Genomic DNA, 4,113 nt, shown 5'->3' with positions numbered 1-4,113 from the left:
ATCATTGACGCGGCTATTTTAAAACTATTTACACGACTATTTGAAGAGCGAAACAACGCCTGGATATGGAGTTGTGTGGAAGAGGAGTGCTGGTGCGTTGCTCAGGCTGTTGGTAGGATTTCATGACATGATAGGAAAAGCTCATAAAAACCTAATAAGAGGTGGAAATTCACTTTCAGCGAGCCGTTACTTTTGCACAAGCAGTAAAGCGGTAATAAAAAAATATGGAGTTTAATATCACATGATCAATGGTTTAATATAAAATGCACGCGTCTATAAATTCTGCTTTATTTTCTTGTCGGTTCGATTGAGAAGCTGACTGAACAGGTCGGTCAGGCCCATGGCCTGCAGCTTCTCCTTCAGACTGAAACTGTCCTCCACCCGGAACCGAGGGACGTAGATGGAGACGGTGGTGTCCCTCATCTCACCTATCCAGTCGGTCAGTTTCTTTAGGTCCAGACTGTCCTCCACCTGAGAAAACACAGATGCTACCAAGATCCAAGCGTGGTGTGACACCTGAACCGGCCTGCCGCCGCTGGGTGGAGTCTTTGGAGTCCTTTCCCCTCCGCTCTCTTCTTACCTGTACCTGAACATGAAAACGGGGAGGAGCTCAGGGTTACCTGACTGAGCGGCGTGCCTCGGCTCGGCAGGACGATCACCATGGTGATGTCATCTCCGCGGTACGGCATCTCCAGCACCTGCACGCCGTCATCGGGGAAGTGCCCGTACCTGAACCTGGTTTCCTGGTACATCATGCTGACGGGGCAGGTGGCGCTCTGGCTAACGTGGAAGTCCGCGGCGTAGACGTTAGCTTTGTCGAACTTGTTCTTCCACTGACCCTGTCAGCAAATACAAAAACAACGAGACCCCAGTTCACGGCTTCAGGAGGGAGAACTCTGGTTCTGGTTCTGGTTCAGCTTGTTTCCAATGCTGGTACCGTCTCCTGGACGGACCGGCACAGAACTCTTCTAGAGCCCCTCGCAGCTATAATTGTATTATTCCCCTTCTCTCCTTTTTTCTTTTCAATTCTCCTTTTTATCTTTCCCCCCTGAATTCCCTGCCATTCCCGTCTTTTTCTGCTTAACCCTCCTCCCCCTCCTCCTCCTCCTCCTCCAGTCCCAGGGTTTCCCTACCCGACGGCGGCGGCGGCAGCAGCAGCCACTACCGCCGCGGCATTTCGCGGCGCCCACCTCAGGGGTCGAGGCCGGCCCGTTTACAGCGCAGTGCGGGCTGCTGTGCCTCAGCCCGCCATCCCCGCCTACCCTGGGTGAGGAAAGCCGACCCGCTGATCAAACGGAGCTGTTTTCTAGCCGTCCCAAATCGTCCGTCTGCGCGGCGTATCAAGTACAAAAACATCCAGATCAGTCATTCCCTGCAGTGCCTCGTAAATCCACCGAGGAGCGCCTCATGAATACCGTTTTCCGAATCATTTTCTAAATTCAATTTGACCGCGTCTGCGTTGAACACGGCTGCGCTCACACACTCTCAGCGCATTGTCAGTCAATTCTCCAGCTATTCAGGAGAGTATGACGCACCGATGGCATCGCACACACTCGGAGGCGGGTTCACCTGCATGCAGATGTACCGCGATGTGTTTTCGATCCCCTCAGTACGTGTTCTGTGCGTTGGAGTTGCTGCGCTGCGATGATTGGCTGACGCGGCCGGGACTGCCATGATATCGAGGTCAAAGCAGAATTGATTGCTTGCAGCGCCGCGGCTGCTTTCTGCGTTGACGCTCAAACAAAGCTAAAGCTAAACTGGAATGGGGTGGGGGGGGGGGGGGGGGCTGCAGGCAATTCCCGCTCCACTTCTCCTAAATCGTCCATTCAAAGTAATTTTACTACCTTGCTTTTCACGTCGCTGGGGGGACACTAGCAGCTCATGGCGTTAGATCAGTCCTGTTCACTTGATCGATTAGCCCCAGAAGTGCCGTGTTTTATGGGTTGAGCTTCGGTCGTGGAGCTAAAATGGAAGTTGTATTTCCTCTGCATGCTGCATGGGTGTGAAATAACTTCTCTCTCTCTCTCTCTCATTCCTTCTTTTGTGTTCTGCTGTGATGTGACTTTTGTCCACTCTGGTTTTGGGACTGTGCACCAATCTGTTCGCACCCCCCACCCCCCCATCCCCCCCGTGCTGCTGCTTCTCTCAGTGTGGTGTATCAGGATGGGTTTTACGGAGCTGCGGACTTGTATGTAAGTAAACTCACCTCCCACCCGACACACCTCCTCCTCCGTCCCTCCCCTCACGGCTTTCTCCTGGTCTCTATTTTTTCCCTCTGGGGTGATTCTGCATGTTGCGTCCGGTCATGCGCTGCACAGAGCTGCCCGCATAAAGGTGACTGAGCCCACAGGACAGAACCGAGTCGACCCACAACACATGAACGCTCGGCCCGTCATGAGATCTTTTTATTTTTCTGTTCTGTTCAATACTTTGAACACAGATTGGGACAGAAACGGTTGTGTTGATTTAGACATTGAACAGCGCGCTGCGAGATGTTAGCGACACCACTATAAAGGCTGCTCTGTGGGTGGATGCGGTAGCGTGCGGTGTGTGTGCACATGCGAACGGGAGTGTGTAAGTATCCAGGTTGACGACGGTTGTTTCTGTTCTCTCTATAGACTAGTGTTTCAGGACTCAGTCCTTAGTCCCAGATTGCCTCAGGTAGGGTCAACTCAACACCAAACCCACAGTGTGCCTTGTTTTACTGACTCACCTCCTCTGATCCTGTGAATCATCTTCTGATCTGATGTGGAACGTGTTTTCTTTTAGTTCAAAAAAAGAAATCACCACTGCTTAGAATGTATTTCTCTACTAACTCACTGAAACGTGCACTTGGATCTTTTTGAGAGGAAAGCTTTGTTTGTTTGTTGACTAAACTACTAAATTGTACACAGTATACACGTCTTCCTATCAAGAGAGAACCTGGTCTCGTGTCTTTTGTCTGCTCGGCTAGTTCTGCAGGGAAACGTCCTTGTTTTGTCCTCTTTTTAAAACACACCGACATCGCACTCATTTTTTTTTTGTAAATGCTGGTATATAACTTCCTATTTGATGCCACTATGATGGTTTGTTTATGCTTCTCGCTGTATGAGACGGCAACATTTAGCATCGGCGGCTCGTGACTACGAGCCTGAGTTATGAGACACTCGTGTTGAACCTGAATTAACAACCTCACCTCTTCCCGGGATGATTATCGAAGCATGTGCTGATCAGCTGCTGCATGCAGACACACTATTACTGCTTTCTCCCTGCCACTTACCCAGAAGGCCTTGCTCTACCCCCTCCTATTATTCTTTTTGCGACCGCGGCCTCCGCTCCGTGTCCTGCAGGCCTCTCAGAAAGCCGGGGGAGTGTCTGATGTGCTGTTCTGTGTTCTGATCGGGTCCGATCGCAGTGGTGTAGTGTTGAACTTTCATTTGGGTCGTGCATGCAGTCGGAAGAGATGCGTTTCAGTCAGCGTAGGCTTGCGTGGGTGTGTTTGTGTGTGCCTTTTTTTCTCTCCCCCCCCCCCCCCCCATCCTCCTCTATGTATTTCCTTTCCTTCTCCCGAATCCATGTGGATGACAATAAATACAAATAATAACAAATGCACTTTTAGTTATAAATCCTTTCTGACTGGTGTAACTTGGGTGTCTTCAAGCTGTAGGCGTTCTCTCATCACACCTCTGTCCTGACTGGACACGGAGCTTTCTTTTTACGGCCCCCGCTGTGTGAACATTTTGTCTTCCCTCTCCCATAGAAGATATAATGCAATCTAACTCGGCCTCGACGGACCAATTTCCTCTCTCTGTCCCACTGATAAAGCACTCTTGTCTTTCATCCAACACCACACCCCAACTCCTTCCCCCATACAGAAATGCAATATACTGGCGCCTACTGCATTTCACTTTAAAATCTGCATGCATACTGGTTTTGGGCATACACTCAAGCATATGTGAGGAAATGTTTTTTTAAATTTGTTTTAACTAAATACAAAGGAAAATTCAGTATTTCTGAAGATAATCTATAATTAAATGCTATAGTTTCAAATTTTTTAGGGGATTCATAAATATTAAGTATGTTTTGGAATGAAATGTCAGTATATTCCATCTCTGTTCACGCCCCACAGCCCGG

At 49.5% G+C, this 4,113-nt stretch overlaps 1 protein-coding gene across 1 annotated transcript; it reads right to left on the bottom strand.

Annotated features, from left to right (window-relative positions):
• Positions 1 to 273: 273 nt before the first annotated feature.
• LOC137905529 (antithrombin-III-like) lies at positions 274 to 1,674 on the bottom strand. Its single transcript, XM_068749773.1, has 3 exons — positions 1,570 to 1,674; positions 621 to 839; positions 274 to 471 (listed from the first exon to the last, which is right to left on the bottom strand). The coding sequence occupies exons 1-3, from the start codon at positions 1,672 to 1,674 to the stop codon at positions 274 to 276; spliced, it is 522 nt and encodes a 173-aa protein (XP_068605874.1).
• Positions 1,675 to 4,113: the final 2,439 nt, after the last annotated feature.

The sequence above is a fragment of the Brachionichthys hirsutus genome, chromosome 16, assembly GCF_040956055.1.
Source record: "Brachionichthys hirsutus isolate HB-005 chromosome 16, CSIRO-AGI_Bhir_v1, whole genome shotgun sequence".
In the NCBI taxonomy this organism is placed as follows: Eukaryota; Metazoa; Chordata; class Actinopteri; order Lophiiformes; family Brachionichthyidae; genus Brachionichthys; species Brachionichthys hirsutus.
The sequence above is the reverse complement of the archived record's forward strand: the minus strand, read 5'-3'. Positions and strand labels throughout refer to the sequence as shown.